The sequence below is a fragment of the Aspergillus foveolatus genome (genome assembly GCF_047715535.1).
Source record: "Aspergillus foveolatus strain CBS 279.81 unplaced genomic scaffold BDW70scaffold_12, whole genome shotgun sequence".
Taxonomy (NCBI): domain Eukaryota; kingdom Fungi; phylum Ascomycota; class Eurotiomycetes; order Eurotiales; family Aspergillaceae; genus Aspergillus; species Aspergillus foveolatus.
Window position 1 is genome coordinate 167,168 of NW_027396076.1, and position 21,562 is coordinate 188,729.

Genomic DNA, 21,562 nt, shown 5'->3' on the forward strand with positions numbered 1-21,562 from the left:
TATATACATGTGACTGCGTTGACCCCAAATACGTCTATTCCCGCCGCGATAGGGCTGGCTATAACCTTTAGAGGGAACATTGCATCCTGCCATGCTTGATCACATTCTGGCTTCCCATCCGCGACTGCTAGTTGGTTATATCTACCAGGCCACCTTAAGAGGGGCGCTCCCTTTCTGCTCGTGAGCATGCAATTAGGTACTTGGAATCATAGCATTAAGAGACCTTCATAGTTTGTAACAAGAGCTCTTTGCCGTATGAGTCTGACATTGCTGAGAGCGAGCCCAGCTGGATTATGCAACTATACTCCACCAACTATACCCTATGCCGACATTGAGGGTAAATTTGTCAGACGACACCCATATCCCATATTCAGAAACCTATAGTCGACATATCTTTACAGCAGTTATCCAATGGGTCCCTTCTCCACTGTACCGTAGTCTCAATGGCTGTTCATGTCAACTTCATTTCGATTGGAGGTGATGCTATGCTCTCACCCACGGACATCAGTTATGAATTATGTATAAAGAAGAAAGAAAGAAAGAGCATCAGCCGTATATTCTGGAGGCTGAACCAATTGTCTCTGGACTGGCCGGTTCCTATGCTGTCATAGACATGGAGCATGCTGCAGTCAGAATTGGCATGCGCAATAAGCCGTGGAGTAATCCGGGCATATTAGATAGCCAGTCTGTGAGCGATTAAGTACGGAACTCGCGGAGGGACACAACTCTGGCGCATCGCAATAGCTGCAGATATCGAGGGCGCTCGGAAAGCTGGCTGATAAACGCCGCCTGGGTCATGTACAGGGTCGATTCCTTTTCAGCATCAACCGAACCAGTCTCGTTCAAAGTCTAGCAAACATGAAGATTAGCGGCGACGTTCGTACTCTCAAGGTACAGTTCGAGCAATTGACCTCTTTTGGGGCCCGCAAGTGGGCATGAGACATAAGCATTGTCATAGTTACTGACAAGAACCGTCCTAGGTAGAATCCAGACAACGGAAAATATATGGTACTATCCATGTTATCACCTTAGCTTAGGCAGATTATATGTCTTTATCATAAGTCTACGTCATAGTCTACGCCTCCCGACCTGTATATATGGATATAGTCAAATCTATACAATGCACGTCACAACCCATCCACAACTCCAAGGACGTCTATCAACGCATCAATCCCAGACTCCGGACTCTCCTTCTCACACTCCTCCCGGTTGCCCTGCCCAAACCGGCACCAGCAGACCTTTGCGCCGATATTCCTCGCAAACAGGATATCCGTGATCGTATCCCCAACCATAAGCACCTCTCCCTCGTCATACCCCGCAGTCCCATACACACTTTTCAGCCTGGGGAGCAACAGCTCCGTGAATCCCTCCGGATGCGGTTTTCTCTTCCCACTCGCAAACATCGGCTCACCGATAATCAGCTCTTCATCGATGATCCCTCCAAGGCCATGGCTCTCCAGCGCGCTTTTCACAGCAGCAACGGCCTTATTGCTGATGATTGCAAGCGGAATCCCTTTGTCCTGCAGCGAGAGCAGGACCTTTTTAGCGCCGGGATACGGCTTCGTTAGTGGGTGGCCGTGGACGGAGTATATTTGGCGGTATGTGCGAACCCAGGTCTCTTCGTCAAAGGCGTCCGCTCCGTCATCTGATACTGGAGATTGGGGTTGTAGGGCCTTGAAGGTGATTTCTGGTGGTGCGCCTTTCGAGACCAACCGGTGGATATCGGATGGTGTTGGGGTGTGGGAGGGGAGGAGGGCGTTGAAGGTCAGTTGGACAGAGGTGGTAATTGCCGAAAGGGAGTCAAAGAGAGTTCCATCGAAGTCGAAGATGATGAGTTTGGGGGCCATGATGCGTTCATCCGGTGTGGATGGTTATAATGAAGGACGGTGTTTACAGTGGATATGGTATTATTGTATGTGTTGCACTAAGTCATTTGCATGCCTGTGGATTTTTCGCAACAGATCCCGCTCCGCTGCCGAGCCTCGGAGGCGCTCCGAGACGCGGGCTCTGACAGCCTTCAGGATAAAGTATTCTAAGTTCGTATCGCTTAAAGCTTGATGGGTAGTAGTTTAGAGAGCCACTTTGACGTACGCCTTTCCCGTCATGCGCCGCTGATAGTAATGTTCTAGAATTATCAGTGGAGTTGTTGCTTGTCGTATGACGATGCTGTTTATAGTACTAATTGAAACATTGGGATCGGGACTGGATATATATATAATCGAGCCGCGCAAACTCCAAGCCACGCATGTTTCAGCCATCAGAGTCTCTCGGGATTCTTGAACGCGACACTCACAGAGCAACTTGGTATAAGGTTTATAGCAATAAAAAAATGTGGTTTCACGATCTGCTCATAGGTTATCGGGGTGGTACAGTGTACCCGGAGATTTGTCTATTCATCTGTCTTGTACATCGTCGGGTGGCTGCTGGATCTGGATTTGAGGATGATTCCGTAGTCTGATAGGAAAAATGCCTCGTAGTTTGTGTAAATCCTAGCAACGGCTTTAAGAGGTCGAGCGGTTCTTCCTATGAAGGAGAGTCTACCAGTGCAAGATCGTTTCATGAATCGCAGGCCCCAGTGATCGCTGGCCGATTTGCCCAGTCAGGTTCCGGAACCCGACTCCAGATCCACAGATCGCCAACTCGGGTTAGATGGCTCTCTGCTCCGAAGTATGTACAGAATAAAGGCAGGTGTGAGGAAACCGAGAGCATACTCCGTATGCTGCGTCTTCGGTGTGGAGTGCCGCAGACGTGTTCTGTCGACGCTGGTCGACGCTGGTCGACGCGGTCGCCAAGAGCTGGATATGGAGCGGCTGTTATAGGCAGGCATCATCAATGGGGTCTCCTTGGACGGGTTGGAGACAAATGGGTTGCCTCGGCATCTGGGCTCGACTCTTGACTCTTGACTTTCTGCGGCGCGGACGGCATTGGACGGCTCGCTCACGGACTGGTTGACTCGGCCATCGTCGTCATTCGTACTTATCGCCCGCTCCGTCGGCTGAGAGGAGAACCATAATTTGTTCCATATTGTTCGAAACGATCGATCCATGGTTGTCTCGAACAGTCGTTCAATCTCCAGAGTCCACTCTAGCAGTCGACCCCACTTCGAAGTTGGGCCGTCCGAGCACTGGCTGATGGGACGGAGTGGTGCTAGTGATGGAGGTTATAACACACCAGTTATATGGAGTACGTACTTAGTCACAGACTCAACGTGGTGAAAGGCGGAGGCAGGTTCCTTAGGTTCCCGACCAGAAGGGTGGTTGGTGGCTGCAGGGCTAGGGACGCACACTTGCAGTAGTCCGCCTCAACAAGAGCGGTGCTAAGGTGTTGAGAACGCTTCTGCTCTGCTTTGGCTCTGCTTCTGCTTTGCTTTGGCTTTGCTTTTGCTTGCTTTTTTGCTTTTGCTTCTGGTACCCCGTCCGTGGGCCCGGGCCCATGATTACAGGGCAGGGTACTGCGTGGACACGCTGGCCACGGTTGCTTCTCTTCCTGCATCGGATCTGAAACTGTCGCACAGTACCAGTCAGGACTCCAAGGAGGAGCTTTGTCGTAGCATCTATCCATTAAACCAGGCCGCCAGGAGGTCCTTGCTCGTGCGACTCGGCCAGGGCTGTCGACCGGCTGGCTGGCTGGCTGGCTGGCTGGGCTGGACTGCCCTTCTGCCCCTTCTACGCAACCTGCCGAAAAAGCAATTCCCAGCAGGATGAAAATGCTGGAGAGTAAACAGGACACCGAGCGAAGAAGCGAAGAAGAATAGAGAAATTCAAAAGAAAATCATGAGCTATATTTATCGGTAGTGTGCAGCCGGTTCAAGAAGGTGACCTAGGTACTAGTAGTACTACTACTACTGTGTAGGGAAAGCCCTCCACCTCCTTTTTCTCTCCATCCAGATCGGCGCCCACCAACGTCTCTTCTCCTCCTCCACCACCACTTCTCACCCCCTCCGCCTTTATCTCTGCGGCCGTCCTATCCTTCTCCCTTTGCTATTTTTACCCTTCTCTCCTTTCCAATTATCTATCTGCCTTGTAGATTTGCACACTTGCACACTTGCAGCCACCAGCCGCCAGCCCGACTGCGCGATCCCGTCGCAATCCCACACTTATGCTGGTCCTGTCCGTTCTTTTCGCCCCCTGATCGTTGAACTCACATTCGAACCTCTCCCCTCCGTCGTTGCCGAGCCGCCCGATTCATCTATTGATTGGTTTCCCGACTCAATGCTGTGACGAAGCCCACGACTTTCCTTGAACGATTCATGATCTCAACCCCGCAGACCCGACCCGACCATCTCACCTCAACATGCCCTTTTCCACATCCTCTTCTGCCGCCGAGACGACGTCAGCCACCCCGCTCGCAGACTACTTCTGGATCGCCGGTGTTGACGGCTCGGAGATTCTCGACACATTCCGCAAGCTAGGCGACGAATACCGAATTGCCAGCAGTACCACTGCGCCCGGCCCCGCGGTCACCGATATCATTGAGGAAGATGCCGACGCCGAAGATGCTCACGATCGCTTCGACGGCCTGCTCTCTCGAAGCTCCTCGGTCATTGGCCCTCGCGGCTCCTTCCAGCGTCTCTCCTTCCGCTCCGAAGAAGCAGACCAGAACGCCAATGGCAACGCCAATGGTACGCACAGCAACCGCAGCAGCATGACAATCAAGGGTGGCGGCAACGGCAGTGCTGCGTCACCGCGGGCTTCTCAATTCCTAGGTCTGGAGGAATTCGATTTTGATAAAGCGTTGGTCAAGTTTGCCTCCGAGAGAGAGACGTTTCTGTCGGACCTGAGCCTCAGCGCGGGTGCGATCACACCCGCGTCCCGACCTCGGTCCAGATTACGCACGCAGAAGATCGTGTCCGAGGAGCCACAACAATCTGGTTTACTTCGGTCGAGTATCGGAAGCGTGCGACGACATATGTCATTCCGAGACATGAACAGTATGAAGAGACAGCCATCGGTTGCGCGCCAAGGTGAGTTTCTCAGGTGGGACAGACCAGTGTTAAGCAAGCTAATAATATGCAGCGTCGATTCGAACCTCACGACGCCTCAGCAACTACAATTCTGTAATTCCAGCACCCCAGCCGTTGGAAATCTCCCCTACCATGCATCCCCTGAAGCGGAGATTCGAACCCGTCCTTCTCGACCGTTACCCTCCGAAAGGCATGGCCGAAGACCTAAAACAGCGTGCCAACTTTCCCGACTACGTACCCATGTTCGCATTCCCCAACGACATCAATATCGTGTCGTCTGACCAAAGACCGCGGTCGACATGGCATGGTTTTGTGATGACCAGCGACAATGGATCTCGCCTGCACGCCGTGTGTGTCATTGTTTGGATCCCGCTAAACCACGAAGCGGCTGATCAGTTAGAAAAGTGCTGCGAGGAATGGCGGAAGGATAACATGACAGACGAGGAACGGGAATTGGCAGCAAGCCTGGGAGAACGGTTGGCTCAGGAGAGAGCCAAGCTCTCTCGACTTCTGGCCCAGCTTCCTACGGTGCCGTCGGGGTCTGAGTCGAGAGAACAGTTGGAAGACGAAATCAGCGCGGTTGAGGAGAAGATCGGGTTGATGACCGATCTCCTGCGCCCGGTGCGTCACGGAGCGGCATCCAAGATCGAGGGGCTGACTGATGGCGATACTGGTTTCTGGATTCCTCGAGCCTACGGTATCCTGGGACGGGAGGAGAACATGACCAGCTTCTGGAAGGAGTGGCTGAAGGCGGTAGTTGTTCCCATGACCGACAATAGTGTCCAACGCGTTCCCCCAGCATCACCCCGCATGGGTTCCTGGCAGCCTCTGGAACGATATGTGATGAACTTGTGCACGGAGGCGTTCGCGCCCAACACCTCCAAAACCCAAGTGGAGCTGGCTGTGCGCGAATTACGCTTGTTCGCCCGCAAGGAAGCTACCAATGAGCTGCCCGGGTCCCGAAACACTGATTTATACGCCCTGTTCCGGACACTGTCACTGGCTAACATCATAATACTCTTTGAGTATGCTTTGACCGAATCCCGAATAATCTTTCTGTCCTCGCACACGTCCATGTTGTACCTTGCTACTCGGGCCTTGGTTGACCTTTTATTCCCCATTCCATGGTCGGGTGTGCTAATTCCTATCCTCCCTGCACGGCTCATCCAAGCACTGGAAGCGCCCTGCCCGTACATTGTCGGTATTGAGCGTCGGTACGAGAAGGTTGAACTTCCATCCGACGATTTTGTTCTGGTTGACCTTGACCAAGATATCATCGAGAGCACGGTCAAGCCAACCCCACTTCCCCGTCACCAGCGAAGGAAACTCCATTCTCTGCTTCAGCTCGCCGCTCCTCATCACAGTCGGTACGGAGTGCCCGTCGGCCCTCCTGCCTACGCCATCGAGACGTTCCCGTTTGATGCTTTCATGTCTGAAAACTCCTCCATCTACACATCCAAGGCGCAGTCCACGCAATTGTCCAAGTATGTCAGTCTCAATTCGAATGCTTTTGGTCAGGGTTCTGTTTCCCTCACCTCATATCCGCCACTCATTTTCAATGCTTTCCTGCATGCGCGCAATGAACAAACAGCGTCGCGTGGGTATTCATCTAAAAGCTCGGATCGACCGGGCACTGGGTCAACCTTCAAACCCGGATCCCCGCCATCCCCGAGAGATAGTTCACCCATCTCTGGTCATTTCCCACCGCCGCCGGCGACTCCGCGCAACGATTCGGGGATGGCGCTTCAAGCATCCCTTCGCGAGAAGCGATCCGGTCACTTTGACGCTGCCTCTCGTCGAAGCTCGTCCTTCGGAATGGACATGCGTCAGGTTCCCAGACGGCCCAGTGCACCTTTCCTTGGCCACGCGCCAAACCTATCTGTCAGCACGTTGAACACTGATTTCCAGTCCACATATGCCCCCTCGGTCTATGCGCAGTCTACTGTGGCTGCCTCTACCATCGTTCCCCAGCCTGCAATCCAGCCAATTCACAACAACGACGGCACGTCCTGGGTGGAGGGTCATTGCCTGCAGCTCCAACCATGGGACGACAAGGCTGTATGCACAGTATGCGACGAACGCGCGGACGAGAACATGTATAAATGTGTATCGTGTAGGACACAAGTCCACAACCGATGCGCCCACCAGATCTGCATCGTTTGCCCTGCGGCATTTTACCCCGAGCAGGTTCGGGCTGCGTTCGTCCGATGCTTTGCCAGCCTGTTCTATACATACAAAAAGTATCTTAAACCAGCTAGTGGCGACAAGAAGAAGGCAGGCCTTACATACAGCTTTGACATGGATGCTTTCTGCAAAAGCTTGCCTAGTGAACATGCTGAATATATCGGTGTTCTATCACAGACTCAGGGTAAGTTACTCTTAGCTGAGTCCCGGAGGAGACTGTGCTAACCGGTCTAGGTTTCAACGAGTTTATCAGTGATAGGGAACGGGTGAATCCCAAGGCGAGGGATCCAAGGATTACTCTGTTCGACGAGATTGTGCTGTCGAAACGGAATCGAGGCCGGTCGTCCATATTCTCCGGCCGATCGACGACGGACTTTTTGTCTGACACCTCGAATCATCTCTGGAGAACGGCAAGTGCCGCCTCATTTGCCGCGAGCAGGACGCAGCAAAGTATCTCCGGGGACTACACCCGAGTTGTCTCACGAGGTTTGTAGCACCTCGCACTCCATACTTGTGTCATGGTACTGACCCTGCACAGCACCCGCGAAGCTCGACACCAGCCTCATGAAGGAACCCCGCATGATTCACGGGGCGCCTCGGGTGTCAAAGACGGCCAACAATGCCCGGCGGAAGCCTCTGCCCAAGCTCATGAATGGTCTTGCCATCTCACCCCCCTAAGAGTGTCGGACGATGGTTGGTGGAGCATGTCGTCCCGGCATATCGTTATGGGATCCTTTCACGCTGCTACGTTACCTATCAGACACTTCCAAACCAATTGCGGGTCTGGTGCTCCGCGCGCTGCCTTACGGATACAAGATCTTGTGTCTCTTACTGGTGGCTTGGTCGACGTGAAACGCCTCCCACCCTGTTTTCGCCTACCGCGGCATCTTCTGCATTGATTGCAGAAGATCTGACGCCATTACCACATAAAAGTTCTTAGACTCGCGGGCGGGACATTTCGTTTTCCTTTTTGACAACGTCTACTCGTTCTTGGGCTGGCAGCAGAGACTTGCAGCTTCGCAGCGGACGCTGAGCGGCCTCAAGCTCAGTGATCGACATCTGCAGCCTGTGGTCTCATGAGCTTTTGCCATGACCTGCTCCCGCTAAATCCATGCACACTTGCAGACCCAATCCTTGTACAGTTATTGGCACATACATGCATTATAGACATACTAATGGCAGCCCGTTGCGGGGGGGGGATTGAGGTTCATTGGAGGAAGGCAGTGTATCTTGTTATTTGGCTGTTGGATCTCTTTGTTTTCTCTTTTTTATACCCTTGATATATCTCCTCTTGTTGCTGAGACGTCAATGCAGTTTCTGGTCCACGTTTGATGATCACATATATTGCAAGCAGTCGTAGCTCAGACCGCGGAAGGAGCTGCCCTGTTTCAGCCAGCTCAGCCACAGGGTTCAGTGTGTAGTCAGCATGTTCCTGAAGCCGTGGACGAAGCCGACGGACAATTAGGGGGATGGCAGCAGGTGGATATGGATTATGGCGTGGTTTTTTTCCTCGTATCATGACTCCGTCTTACCTCTTGACAGAGCCGTTGTATGTGGTATCATGTTGATTGTAAGGTTTTGTACGGTTCCGTTACATTCATCGATTCGTAAAGCAACCTTGTCTCACGACATCGGGTCCATCCCGTGTCTCGATTCTTCAGCAGCAACACTACCGTTCGTCCAGGGTTCCATTTATCCAATTTATCCTGATCTTCCTTCCCCTTTCCTGACTCCCTCTGGATTAGTATAGAACGTGCGCTCCTCTGCCCTGATTGGCGGAATAATTGACTCCGGGGCGAGGCCGGGGAAATTGGACCGTCGGGCCCAGAAAGTCCCTCCACTGAGTCCACTCTTCCACTCTTGCATGGCCCCAGCAGCTGCCGCCCTCTCACCTCCCCGGATCCATCTATCTCCATCCAGACCTGCCCAGCATCACCACTGACTACGACTACTGAGAGCCGACTCGCGGGACTGAGAAATGCCCCTCCCCGTGCCCTCCTGGTGTCCTGCTGCCAGTCCCCATCACTCTTCGCCGTTGCCATCAATCTCATCTCGGACTAATCCCGGTCGGCGCGCCTTCTTATCCTGACCCGTCCCATTCCTGAGACTGGATTATTATTACTTAACTGGTTACTGCTGCAAGTCTGTTTCCCGCTCTTTATATACTCTTCTCCTTTGCCTGTCTGGCCGCTCTCTGTACTGACCTTGGAAGGAAATCGGTTTCCGTTGATCATCGATGCGACTCGCTTCGGTCCCCAAATTATCCGTCCTCTTAAATCGCTGCGTTACTGATTACCGTATCTGACATTGACGTCTCCCCGTGGCCCCTACGACCTCTTATACCCCCCCCGATTTGGCGACCCAAGTATGCCGTGAAAGATGATGCAAACCGCCGTCCACCATCAACCTGTGGCTACCACCCTCAGAGCCGATTCACCGGTTACCGCGGCCTCGACTAGTCTCAAGGGGACTTCAGCGTCCGCTGCTCTCCCCTTTCCTCAGGCGCTTCCGCAGGAGCCATCTCGGACGGTCGTCGCTGTATACGAACCCGGGCAGGATGCCATCGTGCAGGTGGTTGCGGATATCTTGGGAAAGCCATGGACGACAGAGACGTCGCTGTCGACATTAGGGCGGGGAAGTAGTGCGGTTGTCGTTGGGATCCGGGCCACGGATCTCCCTGGAAGTCTGGACGGGTGCGACAAGTCGGCGTGCATGCTGGTCAATCTCCACTGCGTGGATGACGGGTCATTCCCCGAGGAAGGGCTGACGGAACTGTGCGACTACGAGTTCTTATATTCGTTGCGGAGTCCATTCTTTCGCCGGGACCTTACGCGGTTCCTCTCGTTGATTCTGGGACAGACTCGGCCGCATGAGGATCTGAAGACGAAGAACCGGACGAATTTTATCTCTACCACTTTCCCCGATGTACACGCGGCGCTGCCGAACTTGGATATTCTCTCGGTGGGCTCTGATGCCGTTGAGATCCGCGTGGATTTGCTGGTAGACCCGGACCCGCTGCCTCAGGATCAGGGGTATCCCGGGGTGCCGAGCTTGCGATATGTCGGGCAGCAGTTGATGCTGTTGCGGCAGCATACAGAATTGCCGATTATATTTACGACACGATGCACGAAAGAGAATGGAAAGTTTCCTATGGATAACCCTGCGCTATTCTACCGGTATCTCCGGAGGGCGATTCAATGGGGTGTAGAGTATATCGACGTGGAGCTGTGGCTGCCAGAGGATATCCGGCGCAAGCTGGCAGAAGTCAAAGGAAACAGCGTGATCATGTCGGCGTTCCACGACTTTTCAGGCGAATGGAAGTGGACCTCGCCTGAGGCACCGCGGATCTTTGAAGAAAGCGCCAAGTATGCGGACATTGTCAAGATGATCGCGATGGTGGATAGCGTGGAGGCAAACTATGAGCTCGAGTACTTTCGCTCCACGATTAAGCAGACGCATGGGACGTATCCGCTGTTATCGGCCGTCAATATGGGCCAGCTAGGACAGCTATCGCGTGCATTAAACACGGTGTTCTCGCCTATTACACATCCGCTGCTTCCTATGATTGCAGCGCCGGGCCAGTTGACCGCAGCGGAGATTAACGAAGCGCTGCATATCATGGGCCAGCTGCCGAAGCGGGATTTGTACGCGATTGGCTCGTTCCGAGCGACGCCCCAGTCGATGTTCATGGAGAAGTGCTTCAACGAGCTTAGCCTACCGCACACTTTGACCTCTATGGATCGCGGGCCCGCCGGCTCGCTCGAACGGGTATTTTCACAGCCCAGTTTCGGCGGTGCGGCACTACACCCACCACTCAGCAGCACATCGCATCTCCCCGCCATCAGCGACGCAGCTCGGGCAATCGGTCTGGTAGACACGATCGTGGTTACAAGCCCAGGATCCCTGGTCGGCGAAAACGCCACGTGGAAAGGCATCCGCGCGACCCTGACCCGGGACTACGTCCCATCGGCATACCGCGGCCGAGCGGCCATCATCCTGGCCGGCTCCGAAAGCGAAGCGTCAGCGAGCATTTTCGCCCTACGCAGTCTCGGCGTGGGCGCCATCTATACCGTCGGCTTCCGAGCAACAGGGCCGCTGGCCGAGGGCCTCGAGCCGTTTACGTCGATCCAGTCTGTGAAGCTAGTAGAGCAACCGTTTGTGATAGTTTCGGCATTGCCGCCCGAGAAATCGCTCCTTGTGCAGCCGCTGCTGCGTCACTATCGGAGTACGGGCCGGGCGTCGCCGCCGTCCACTAGGGGGAAAGTGTACCTCGATCTTACCAGGGGCGAGCGCACCGGCGATCCAGTGAGCGTCGCTGAACGGTCCGGATGGACCGCGTATGGGATTGAGGATGTGAATGCGTGGACGACCGTCGAGATGCTGCGGCTGCTGGTCGGACAGAATGTGCCGTTTGATTTTGTGCGGATGGCATCGTATAGTCTAGTTTAGTTCCGTTCTCAATCAGCTATTCAGCTATTAAGCTATTAATATCGAGTGACAATGCCTATATTAAAGGGTAGATGCTCTGGATATAGTATAGTGGACCTGACGAGTCCTGCGCCTGCCCGGACACTGGTCCGTTCTGCCTTGGGGAAAAGCCCGAGCAATTAGCCGGCGGAGCTAGCGCGCCCATTGCAGAGCACCCCGGATGCCCGTTGCTTAGGACTGGATGTCACCATCCCCGCATCGGTTGCAAGTCCGGTGTTAGCCCAGGTTAGCGTCTTTGGCTAGTCTGCTTCTGCTTAGTCGTGACCACTCGACCTGGACCTGGATCATTTGATGCCATCCCCCGTTGTGGGTGAGTCCGCGAGTCAATGCTGGGGTCCGGTCCGGGGCTCCACGTTTCTAATATAATGGCACCCTCCACTTCCTTTTCGCCATCTCCGCTCTGTATCTTGTCGATTTCTGTCCTATTTCGTCTTTGTCCTGTCCAAACCGCCCGTTTCTCAGTGTTATGTCGCGCCCAACGGTCAGCATCGACCGGCTGACGCCGCGCCGAGTCACAGCTGAACCCCGCGAGTCCATGAACTGCAAGTCCTGCAGGAAACGAAAGGTGATTTCTTTTTCTCTCCCTATTCGTCTCGATCTATCTGGTACAGTGCGGCGGCTAATGCTCGACTCTTCCAGATCAAATGCAACCGGCTCCGTCCCAGCTGCGAAGCATGCAAGGTCTTCCAATGCCCCTGCATTTACGGTACATCTCTCTTCTCCAAGGCATCTATTTTCTGAGTGAATCCTGTTAATTGAATGTGAAGACGCCGTCCCCAAAAAACGAGGCCCTAAAACAGACGTCTTGGAAGCGCTGCTCAAACGGGTCGACGGGCTGGAGAAACGGCTCCAGGATGATGGAACACATCCGCTCTCGCCTGCTTCGCCGGTGAAGCCGGATCTCCCGCTTCCTTCGAGTACTTCTATCTCACATCCTGCTTCGCATTCGCATGCTGCACACTCGCACCCGCCTCCACGCCCCCAATCCCATCCAGCGGCGTTCCCGCTCGCGCCTCATGCGGCGTATGCCCATGGGCATCCCCATGGGCACATGCAGGGCCACGGCCATCCTCCGCCCAGTCGCGTTCCGGATGCAATGCTGGACGCGTACTTTGCACGACTGCACGGGAAACCGTTCTTTATCTTGGACGAGACGACGACGAGGCAGAGGCATGCAAGTGGGCAGTTGCCGGTTCCTTTGTCGATAGCTGTTAATGCATTGACGTTGCGGTGCGCATCTAATGATTTGGATTTGGGGTTGGAATGGCCCAGCTGACGGCTGTAGGTATACGACTGTGAATCCGCCTCCAGGGAGTCTGGAGTATGCACGGCAGGCCCGGCGCATGATCGATATTGATCAGCCCTCGATCGAGAATCTCCAGACGCTTCTGCTTCTATGTCAGACGTTCTACGCGTATGGATGTGGGAAGAAGGCGTATATGACATTAGGTACTCACTTCTTTCGCACAATACCCCTACCACAGTCATCAGCTGACGAGGTCCGCCAGGAAACGCGGTTTCAATGGTCCTGGCCTTGGATCTCTACCGCGAACCGCCAGCCTCGCATCCCTCCCTCAGCCCTGAGCGCGAGACTCGCCGTCGCCTCTTCTGGTCCGTCTACATTTTGGACCGGTTCCTGACCTGCGGCTCGAAACGTCCCTGCCTCATTGCCGACCATTCCATCCTCGTTCGTCTCCCAGCGTCTCACCCCTCAGGTCAGGACCCAGGCGATATCTTCAACCCCGTCGGCCCAAACATCCCGTACTCCTCAGACCGCCGCAAAACAGCCAGCTCCGGCGCAGGTTCAGGATCGTGCTCCTCCCTTCTCGTCGACATCTCGCGCATCCTCGGCGTAACGCACCGCTACCTCGCAGCCGGTGGCGTCAAAGGCGACTCGCATTTCCCATGGCACGCGCTCTCCAACCTTTCCAAGATCCGTCAAGAACTTGATCTCTGGGCCGCGGGCACTCACGATCTCTTCGCTTCGATTGAGGCCCTCTTCGGCCACCCGGAGAGCACACTCTTACTCCTATCAAAACTCATCTACCACCTCGTCCACTGCCTCCTCTACCGCCCTTTCCTTCCTATCGACCTCGCTGAGCTCCGCGGCACAGGCCAGCACCAGAGCTGGCAAATCGAGGCAACGACCCTCTGCTTCAGCCACGCAAACGCCATCGCCGAGCTCGTTGAGCTCGCCCGTCACGCACCGCGCATCGAGTGGCCCGATCTGGTTGCGTACTGCCTCACTGTCGCAGGGACAGTTCATATCCACGGTGTTCATTATAACGGCCGTCGCGAGGGCGAGGTCTTTGCGTCCTCGCCAGACTTTTTGAATCGTGAGATGAGCCAGCTAGACTGGTTAGGCGGGTTTTGGTCTGGTGTCCGCCACCATCGGGATTTGTTGCGGACGCTGGAGGTTTGTCATGCCGAGCTTGTACGATCGCTGGAGGCAAGGCCGGTGCGCTTTGCGCCGGTTTTCCATCTCGAGGACTTTCTGGATCGGTACCCGGGACTCAGTCTTGGTGGTGGACCTGGCGTTGATGGGAGTCATGTGCGGCTTGTTGATGAGGACCAGTGAGCCTAACCCTGCCAGCCCCGTCTTTCCCCTCTAGGCGGAAATGGAGAATTGGATTGAAGAACGTAGAGCTAATCTTCTGTTTATCAGAATCGACCTTGACCCGCAACTCCTCTACGCATCGCCATCGGTGCCAACAGCAGGACCTACACCAATACTCCCCTCTCAACCGAATGGCATCCATCATACACACGCCCGCCACCTGTCCACTTCTTCAACCTCAGCTTCACATTCCCTCCCCTTCACCTCCTCCACCTGGCCCGAAATTCCCACAGACCCCGAACTCCTCAACCATTCTCCTGCAAGCGGATCCGTCGGTCCAAATGCATCAACCTTCTTCTCGCCGACCCTCGGCAGCACAACGCACTACTCCCACCCCACCTCTCACTCCCAACCTCAAACATACCTACAATCTCAAATACAATACGCAACATTCCCCTTCGAATCCACGCCAGTGCCTGTTCCTGTTCCCGTCGAGTCCCCGTCGGCAACGTCGCAATCGCAGCCGTCGTCTGCGACAGCAGGACCGGGCTCAAGCGGAAATGGAAACGGAAACGAGGAGAAAGACCCTTTTCTGAGTCTTCTTGAGCAGATTGCTGAAAACGAACATAACCCCAGCGGGCCGAGTGAGCTGGATTTCTTTCTTGAGGGGTTGGAGACGGATGCTGGAGCTGGAGCTGGAGCGAATGCGGGCACGGGTGCTGCTGCAGGTGCTGGTGGTGAGGAAAAGACAGCCTAACCAAGTATCCGATCAGATTCTGCATCTTATTGCGCTGTTAGCTGGCTGCAGCGTGATTAAAAATGTAAATTGGAGTGAGTATGATGGGATTGTCCACTTTGCGTTCTTGTCTTGTTATTATTACGATTAAGCGGGGGTTCTGATATACCTATTGGGCTTGGGATATGGATATGGATGTGGGTGCTAGGAAGATGGAGCAAAAATGGTTCTACTATACACCTCACATACAATCCGCTCGGTCGATTCGATACGGGCTGTAGATACATATTTCCTGAGTGTTTTGTTTATTCGTGTTTGAGCGATTCTCTAACTTACCTTATATACCCTGACGTCATGACATCTATGAACTATTTTACATACTTTCCGACCTCCACATCATCCGACCCAGTGTATTGTGAGCTCAAATGATAACCAAGTGAAAAAGCTTTGCCATGGATTCTCCAGAGAATGAGATCGGAGATATAATTCCTCTCTACTTGACCGATCAAATCCTCCTCTCCTCTGCAATCCAATCTGGTACTGTGTCTTAACACAATTTCAAAGGTTAAATGAACTACTAACACAATAAACCAGCGACACAGTCCTCCTCATCGTCCCTCCTTTCTGCTGTCCTGAAAGAAAGCAGATCTCTCCCGCGCCAAATCGATACCGATCCCACGACACCAACTCCTGATTTGCCGAGCCCAGCGCAGGAGAAGTTACTCCAGTTTGTTCGGGATGTACAGAGGCATCTTAGTCAGGAATGCAAAGTTGGCTATGACAGGTTGAGAGCGGCGATGAATACGGATGGGGGCTTGTTTGGGGATAAGCTTGGAACGGGGTATAACGCTCGTGCTTCGGGATATCGTGAACAGCGAGATATGGGTCCACTCATCGACATCGACGTCGACACGAGTAGGAACATGATGGGAACAGGAAATACCAATGACGAAGTGGAGGACGTATTTACCCCGGAAGTCAACTCATCTTTAGCTACAGCTACAGCTTCAGGCTCAGGTTCCACCAGGCAAAGAAGGCGCAGCAGCGTCAGCGCCGCCCAGAAACACCTTTACAATCTTCTCTCCTTCATCTCCTTCCTGACAAAAGAGTCCCTCCTCTTACGACCGGGTACTGGCGAGCGCGTCGCCGTCGAAATGATCGTCGAGACGTTGGAGCACCCAGATCCGGGGAGTGCGCTGAAAGGGCACGAGCTTTGGTTTAAGAGGACACCTCGTTCTGTCTCTGGGCTTGGCTCTGGTGTTGGAAGTAACAGTGGAGGGAGGGCGAATGAAACGACCGTCACAGCAATTTCGCTCTGGCTAATCATCATGGGCGAGGAATTATATGCTCGCGCACAAGCCAGCGTTCAAACTGCGAAGTCTGACGGGAAGTCGGCTTGCTTGATAGATTTGGATGACGTATCTGGGTCTGAAAATGGTGAAGAGGGGGAAGGGACGTGGCCGCAGCTGAGCGAGGTAGTGATTCAAGAGTGGGAGACGTGGACGACAAGGTTGCAGTTTCTCTCTCTGAGGCAGGATCTGGATATTCAGGCGCGGGAGCAGGCGGCTGAGGCGGCTGCTGTCATGAGGAGGGTTTACCATTGAGGACACGAGATGTAAAGAACTTTGTGTAATCGGTATGGAAGGCATGTCAAATGATTCTTTGCGTCTGTAATAGATAATGGCCCTTAGAAAGGCACGCATACGTGTCTCTTATCATATCAAGTGTGAGGATATGTGCGTTGTATGTATGCAAGTATGTACTGGTCTAACACCATTACTTAAATCAAAGCATATGTTTAGTCGGGTATTAAAGTTCAAGAGAACTTCATCCCCTTTGACGGATCCCACGTTTGCTGAGACTGCTGGGCCGTCGCAGCCCCGGGCCCAAAGCGTATTCCCATTTCAGGTGACCACATCCCCGGTGTCACCTGCGGAACGCTGCGTGTTGGCTGGGGCGCTGTTAGGGGTGGTCGGAGGGGTTGCGGTTGCGGTTGTGGTTGTGACTGTGGTGGGATGGCCTGCGACGAAGGTTGAGGTTGGGGTTTGACTGGATTAAAAAGTATCGGCGCTGGAATCGGCGCCGCGGCAGAGACTGGAGCTGGGGCTGAAACTGCCGTTTGCTGCGGCGGTTGCTTGATAGGCGAGATATTCAGGGATGTCATTGCGGCGACGCTGGATATGTCCCTATATCGCATTAGACGACTATAAAAAAGAAAGATAGAATAATAGAACAGAAAGAAGGGAAAGACGCACTGCTCATGCTGACTAGCCTCCATACGCCTCTTATGCACAAACGCCTTGACATCATCCCTGAACCGCCCCACGATCTTCGCGAGATCATTATAGAACTTCCGTCCGACTTCGATATTTGAGATAATCTCCTTATACTTCAGGTAGCCGTTCTCCAGCTCCTGGAGGGCCTTCTCGCGTTCTTTTGTAGAAGCATCACCCGTATGGGCGCGCGTAAACGCACGATTCGCCTCCCGCACCTGCGCGACGATCTGATCCTGATCGTGCATCTCCTGCGCAACCATATCTAGATCGACGTCGTAATCGCGCAGTCGTGATTCAAAGAGGTCCTCGAATTGACTAGCCTGGATAGCTTGCATTGGGAACTCGCGCTCTAACCGTGCTGCCTCGCGGACAAGCGCAGAACTGATGTCGTCCGCGCGCGCTTTGTCCTTGACGGCCTGGGCCTTGCGCTTTCGCCGGCTTTCGAGTCGATTCACTTCGCTGATGCAGCTGCGGAGCCGGCTCACCTCGCGTTCGACTTCAGGCGGTATCGTTGCGCGCCGACTACTTGGGACAAAAGCCTCAAGGTCGCGATTTGTGCCGGTCAAGACGCGAAAGACAGCTTCCGAGTCGCGCAGTTTCTGCTCGACCAGGTTGTCACTGCTCTGCGCAGAGGTGAAGTAGCCGTTGATTTCCTGGGAGGTGGTGTAGAGTTTAGGAGCGGCAGCTTCAGAGGCCTCGCGCGTCCAGCGGTCGGTGCCAAATTTCCGGCGCGAAGCGTCATCCTCAGCTTTTTCAGCGGCGAGGAGTTCCACGCCCTCGGTATACACGGCACGGTCATTGGATTTGACTTTGGCGATGTCGAGAAGGGACTTGCGGAGGCGGTTGAGGCCGTCTTGTTGACGCATTTCTTCGGCATGGGAGACCAGCGATGGCGGCAGGCCGAGGGGTTTCTCAAGGGCTTGCAGCGAGCCGGGGAGGTTGAGCGATGATAGTAGACTGGCCTGTTAGCATAAATAGAGAATGTAGAGGATGTGACATACTCGCGTAGCTTGTCCGTCATGTTCTCCAACTCGCCGATAATCCGCTCATTGACAAGACGGTCTCTCCGGTCCGAGTAAATGCTCGCCGCAATGTGCACGGCATACGGGACGAGCTTCGAAAAGAGCGGCTGTCCCAACGGCCCTTTTTCTCCCAGCATCGAGATTGCGTCCGTAACCTGCGACGGCGCCTTGGCCGCAACCATACACGCCCGATCAATAAGCTTGAGCTCCGACTTGGGCGGCACGGGGTTGAGATAAATCATATCGTTGTCCTTCTCAGCGCGCTTCAAGTCCTCCGTTACTCTGTTCTTTAACCCCTGCAAATCACCCAGCACCGTGCGATTGATCCACCGGCTCTCTTTGAGCGCTTCATTCACACAAGCCACAGCGTCCCGTAACCTTGCCACCTCCTCTCCATACTTGCGCTTCTCCAAGCAATCCAGCGACTGGCGATACTGCGCCGCAGCTGCAAAATGATGCTGCTTCGCCGTCATATGGTGGATCCATTCGGGGCTGATCGCATTCGACTTGACGGCGTGATCGCACGCATCGCCATAAAAGTCCGACACTTTGCCCGCGAGTCGTGCAATTGATGCATCCTTCAACCCGTCCATCACAGCCTTCTGCCAGAAACATTCCTGCGCTTGTGCGAGGAGCAGCTCTTCCAGACTTCGGAGAGTCATCTCGTCCATGTCTTCCGGCGGGGCGGAGCGCATGTCAGGGACGATGTCTGTTCGGAGGTGTGCTAGGATACCGGCTGCCTGGCAGAAATAGTTGCATGCTTGCTTCAGGCCGTCGGTTGTTGTGCGGTTTACGGCGAAGGCGAGCTGGGAGTAGAGTGCGGCGAGGTTGAAGATGACGTTTGCCAGCTCGAAGCGGATGTTATCCTGTGAGACTGTCGTACATTAGCCAACATCCTAGCGGAATCGCTTTGAGAATCGTCGTACCTGGCCGACTCGTGTTGAACCCAAAAGCAGGATACCAGGGGAACTCGACCCCGACCTACAACCGTCAATTCAGCCCGGAATATCTATGATATTATTGATACGTACATCAACCGGAAACTTTCCCCCAAGCCATTTCAGTTGCGCCGCGTAAGTAACCAGCCGGCTAATTCCGCTGACATGCGGTTCCTGCACGTTTATGGCCTCACTTCGTAGCCGGTCGATAATGAGCAAGTCATCTGCAAACATGTCCGGGCGCTGGTCATATTTGGTGGAAATGTATTGGGTCAAGGCGGTCGAGAGAGAGACAGTGTGCGAGCGACGGAAGGGAATCTGGAGGATATTTCTGTTTCTGTCAATATGGGAAATTTTGCCAACGTATTGGACGTACGTACGAGGCCATTTTGGCAGAGCGCGGTGTTGCGCTTGGATGGAGCGATTGTTGTTGACAGGATGCTGAAAACTGTCCAGCCGACGACCCCACGGCAACGTAGGCGGCCAAATGACGTGGTAGTGCCTTAGGCAGCTATCTGTATTCAATACTTCGGAAAAATATATAATCAATGTGCATTTAAAAGTCGTTATTTATTGCTATGTTCAGATAATACAATACTCCTGGACTCCAGTCGATGAGACCGATATTCATCGGTCTAGCTCGTTGATGCGCATCTTAATATATTCGAAGATGCTGAGCAGAATCATGTTATTTACTCCAGTGCGAATCAGAATAATCGACAGACCCTTATACATGCTTGACCGTGCCACCGCAGCGGAAGCCTCGCCGACTTCCTTCGATTTGCCTAGAAGCACACTTTGCGCGCGCGTTTTGCGAGTATCGAGGGGATATGTCTGCGACGGTCAGTACGGTAATAGCTAGCTGGGGTTGTCTAGACGTACGCAGAACCACGGCACAGTGCTGCAGATTGCTCCAGCAATCATGGGGGCACCGAACGGAGACTTGTCGGGGCCTAGTTCTCTGGCAGCAACCTGCTTAACTGTCTCATAGACCGCAAAGTACAGGCCAGATCCAACCGTGTCGCGCATTGCATGAAGGCCAAATCCAGTATACAGGCCTTTGAATCCATACCGCTGTATGATCTGCCGGATCGCCTCAATGGTCCCGAGACGCGGCTTGTGGCGCAACGAGGGATCTCTCACGGCATTCGGGGATGCTTGGGCGCGGTTCGACACGAGAACAGAGGTCTGGACCACGTTTTTGGCCAGTTCAAACGGACCTAAACCATTAGCTTAGAACTGCCACATCAAGAGATGTGCGTACAGGCAAGAGGAGAGGTTACTACTCCGGCAAAGCATCCTGCGGTGATAAAGGTGAAAGTCGTCGAGAGGGTGGGAACGCTGCCCGGTCGGTTATAGAGCTCTAAAGGGGACTGGCCCGTCATGCGCTCAAAAAAATCAGATATTCGGTGTTTGGCAGAATTGTACGTAGTAAAATTCACAACCCGGACCGCCGTGACGCTGGCAAGAGGAGGTAGAGCACCTGGACCTTGTCAGCCTCTCCTGGACAAAACAGCCAACCCGACATACCAGCAACAAAGCCACGGGGTCCTTCGGTTCGCCAGAGGTATCGGATACACTGGAAGACATTTTGAAAGTTGTGCCTGATCAAGTCAGCGGCGCTTCGTTACCAGACCAGAGGAACGCACGTTTGCATGCGAGTTTTGACATTTTCAAGAGGAGTCTACACCGTCAGCGATATTAGCAGTATTCCAGGTATCTCGACTTCGCGCGGACTTACCACAGCTAGAGTAGCGCAGACCGTGGAAGTCCCGGAAGCCACCTGAGTTTTGTACTTCTTGAGCAGTCTGTTGCGAGTAGATTCATCCATAGTCCAGCTGTTTCCCGACGGCATTATCGCAGGTGATGGTTGTGAGGGTGGGACAAAGGGCACATGCTCCGAGTGTTTGTTGTCAGTCATCCCGGTAGGCTTCCCATTGGGGGCATAGATGTGTTTCTTGGTTGCTTAGTCGTTGTATCTTTAAAGTGAGTCAATTCACTCTCGGCAAGCAGGCTGGGGAACCCTATGGAACGCAAACTGGTCTCTCAAGGTGTGAGCAGACCGTTCAGCGTCCCACAATTGTCCATGAAGCAGCCTTTGTCCAGTGCAGCTCTTCCTGTCTTCTGTGAAAGAAGATCAAAGCAAGCTAGTGGGTCAAGCGGGTATGGTATGAGGTATGTATAGATCGAACTCGGACGGTAGTCGGAGGGAGCTGGATGAACAGAGATCAGTTCACGAGGCAATGTGGTTTTGCAATAGAATACGTACAGCCAGGTCACCGCGCCGGTACAGCCCAAGTTCAATGAAGAGAGAGAGAACGGGGAGGAGGAGCGAACTCTTGAGCTCGTCGCCAGAATTGGGCGACTTGGGCGACCCACCGAAAGCATGTAAACCACT

The 21,562-nt window shown here is 53.8% G+C and overlaps 5 protein-coding genes across 5 annotated transcripts; 2 read left to right on the plus strand and 3 right to left on the minus strand.

Annotated features, from left to right (window-relative positions):
• Nucleotides 1–1,073: 1,073 nt before the first annotated feature.
• Nucleotides 1,074–2,003, minus strand: BDW70DRAFT_132108 (HAD family hydrolase). Its single transcript, XM_073736111.1, has one exon. The coding sequence runs from the start codon at nucleotides 1,845–1,847 to the stop codon at nucleotides 1,128–1,130; it is 720 nt and encodes a 239-aa protein (XP_073597988.1). The 5' UTR covers nucleotides 1,848–2,003; the 3' UTR covers nucleotides 1,074–1,127.
• Nucleotides 2,004–4,151: 2,148 nt separating this feature from the next.
• BDW70DRAFT_132110 (dDENN domain protein) lies at nucleotides 4,152–8,333 on the plus strand. The gene is made up of 4 exons (XM_073736112.1): nucleotides 4,152–4,963; nucleotides 5,016–7,331; nucleotides 7,382–7,633; nucleotides 7,686–8,333. The coding sequence occupies exons 1-4, from the start codon at nucleotides 4,294–4,296 to the stop codon at nucleotides 7,823–7,825; spliced, it is 3,378 nt and encodes a 1,125-aa protein (XP_073597989.1). The 5' UTR covers nucleotides 4,152–4,293; the 3' UTR covers nucleotides 7,826–8,333.
• A 1,193-nt stretch (nucleotides 8,334–9,526) lies between these two features.
• BDW70DRAFT_166229 (type I 3-dehydroquinase-domain-containing protein) lies at nucleotides 9,527–16,532 on the plus strand (the record flags this gene model as incomplete). The annotated part of the gene is made up of 8 exons (XM_073741936.1): nucleotides 9,527–11,580; nucleotides 12,122–12,240; nucleotides 12,403–12,865; nucleotides 12,921–13,084; nucleotides 13,144–14,209; nucleotides 14,301–14,908; nucleotides 15,523–16,144; nucleotides 16,196–16,532. 8 exons carry the CDS (start codon nucleotides 9,527–9,529, stop codon nucleotides 16,530–16,532), a joined length of 5,433 nt encoding a protein of 1,810 aa, XP_073597990.1.
• A 106-nt stretch (nucleotides 16,533–16,638) lies between these two features.
• Nucleotides 16,639–19,586, minus strand: BDW70DRAFT_15725 (putative pH signal transduction protein PalA). Its single transcript, XM_073740323.1, has 6 exons — nucleotides 19,545–19,586; nucleotides 19,258–19,495; nucleotides 19,153–19,207; nucleotides 18,206–19,100; nucleotides 17,184–18,161; nucleotides 16,639–17,114 (listed from the first exon to the last, which is right to left on the minus strand). Exons 1-6 carry the CDS (start codon nucleotides 19,550–19,552, stop codon nucleotides 16,745–16,747), a joined length of 2,544 nt encoding a protein of 847 aa, XP_073597991.1. The 5' UTR covers nucleotides 19,553–19,586; the 3' UTR covers nucleotides 16,639–16,744.
• Nucleotides 19,587–19,719: 133 nt separating this feature from the next.
• On the minus strand, nucleotides 19,720–21,426 carry BDW70DRAFT_15759 (putative mitochondrial carrier protein). Its single transcript, XM_073740377.1, has 6 exons — nucleotides 20,906–21,426; nucleotides 20,814–20,848; nucleotides 20,695–20,768; nucleotides 20,429–20,647; nucleotides 20,047–20,384; nucleotides 19,720–19,998 (listed from the first exon to the last, which is right to left on the minus strand). The coding sequence occupies exons 1-6, from the start codon at nucleotides 21,083–21,085 to the stop codon at nucleotides 19,792–19,794; spliced, it is 1,053 nt and encodes a 350-aa protein (XP_073597992.1). The 5' UTR covers nucleotides 21,086–21,426; the 3' UTR covers nucleotides 19,720–19,791.
• Between the last annotated feature and the right edge of the window lie 136 nt (nucleotides 21,427–21,562).